Source organism: Triticum urartu, chromosome 4A (assembly GCF_056163025.1).
Source record: "Triticum urartu cultivar PI428250 chromosome 4A, HENAU_Tu73, whole genome shotgun sequence".
Lineage (NCBI taxonomy): Eukaryota > Viridiplantae > Streptophyta > Magnoliopsida > Poales > Poaceae > Triticum > Triticum urartu.
Genome location: NC_141876.1, coordinates 236146678 through 236148287, shown reverse-complemented (window position 1 = coordinate 236148287; position 1610 = coordinate 236146678). Strand labels below are relative to the sequence as shown.

General features: G+C 58.6%; 1 protein-coding gene across 1 annotated transcript; it reads left to right on the top strand.

Annotated features, from left to right (window-relative positions):
- Positions 1–834: 834 nt before the first annotated feature.
- Positions 835–1182, top strand: LOC147975475 (uncharacterized). Its single transcript, XM_087520440.1, has one exon. The coding sequence runs from the start codon at positions 835–837 to the stop codon at positions 1180–1182; it is 348 nt and encodes a 115-aa protein (XP_087376566.1).
- Positions 1183–1610: the final 428 nt, after the last annotated feature.

The following is a 1610-nucleotide window of genomic DNA, read 5'->3' as shown; positions in this document are numbered from 1 at the left end:
CCAGAGCCCTCGCGAGGCTGTTCACCCACTGTACTTGTTCATCTCCAGCCTCCTCGTGAGGCCAATCCACCAAAAAGCAGGAGTAGGATTTTACATCGCAAGGTGGACCAAACCTGGGTAAACTGATGTGTCCATCTTCTTCCTCGCTCGCGCGAACTCAACGAGGCTAGGCTCTAGGGTGACGAGCTTGATACTTGAGAGGTCGAGATCTTCACACATGCCCCAGAGTTTGAACCTTCCTGGGACTGCGGAGCCCTAAATCCGACATTTGGTGCGCCGGGTAGGGGCATGTCAAAGCTTGGCCTCTTCACCGGCCACGCTCCGCACTCACCTCATTATCCCCATGGCGGGCGCTGCCCTGCAGACATGGCCACCCGAAGCCTACAAGAGTGACGCGAGGTGCCTGACATTCACTCTGGGCCTGCGCCAGGTGAGGTGGCCTGTGAGATTTAGGCTAGTGCTGCCCCCGCGGTATGAGGGTGCTGCAGGCCCCGAGGAGTTCCTCCGGTTGTACAAGCAGGCCATCCGAGTAGCGGGTGGTGACGACAAGGCCAAGGCAAACTGGTTTCCCGTGGCCCTCATGGAGGTCCCATGATCTTGGCTTCGTGGCCTCCTGGATGCCTATATATCCTATTGGGAGGAGCTCCACGATCAGTTCATCACGCGCTCTGCGACACCGGCGCCCCACGCAGTCACATGCATCATCGTCGGGTCATAGGCGCCTGCCTCTGGCCGCCACATCAAGCAGCTCGAGATGCCCGATGTCGGCATTACCTTTGATTCGAGAGATCATCCCAAGACAACGGGACTGCGGGTGCCCTCCCCATGCTATGCATGCCTACTATCAGCAACGTCACGGTCACCAAGACCATCATCGATGGCGGCGCCGGCCTAAACATCCTCTCCGTGGAAACCTTCGATCTGCTCCAGGTGCCGTACGACCAGCTCGCGCCCACCAAGCCCTTCTCGGGGGTGTGGTCAAGGGCTCAACCACCCCCTTGGGGCAGGTGTGCCTGCTCGTCACCTTTCGCACACGCGAACTATCGCACCTATCTCATCAACTTCGACTTGGCCCGCATCAGCTTTCTGTACAACGCCATCCTGGGGTATCCGGCCCTTGCCAAGTTCATCGCGGCAACCCATCCAGGCTACAATGTCATCAAGATGCCACACAAACAGTGACATTATCATGGTGGCTAGACACACAAAGGATGCGGTCCGGGCCCTCAAGCTCTCCTACAAGGCTGTGACGGCCTCATGCCCCGATGCCAGGGCCCCCCGGAGGCTCTGGAGGTCGCGTCCGCAAAGAAAAGTAGTTGTTTTCTTAGGACCGGGCGGAGAGGAAGTAGGTTCCTGTCGATAGCGGGGCTCGGGCCCCACCTTCCCCATAAGCTCTGGCCTCCCCCCGGAACAAGAGGAGGCATTGGCTGGCTTCCTGAGGGCCAACAAGGACGTGTTTGTGTGGGAAGCATCTGACTTGGTTGGTGTCCTGAGGGAGGTGATCGAGCACCACTTGATGGTATGCCCCGATGCACGCCCGATGAAGCAAAAAGCACGGTGTCAAGCACAAGAGAAGCAAACGTTCATCATCCAAGAGGTCCGCAAGCTGC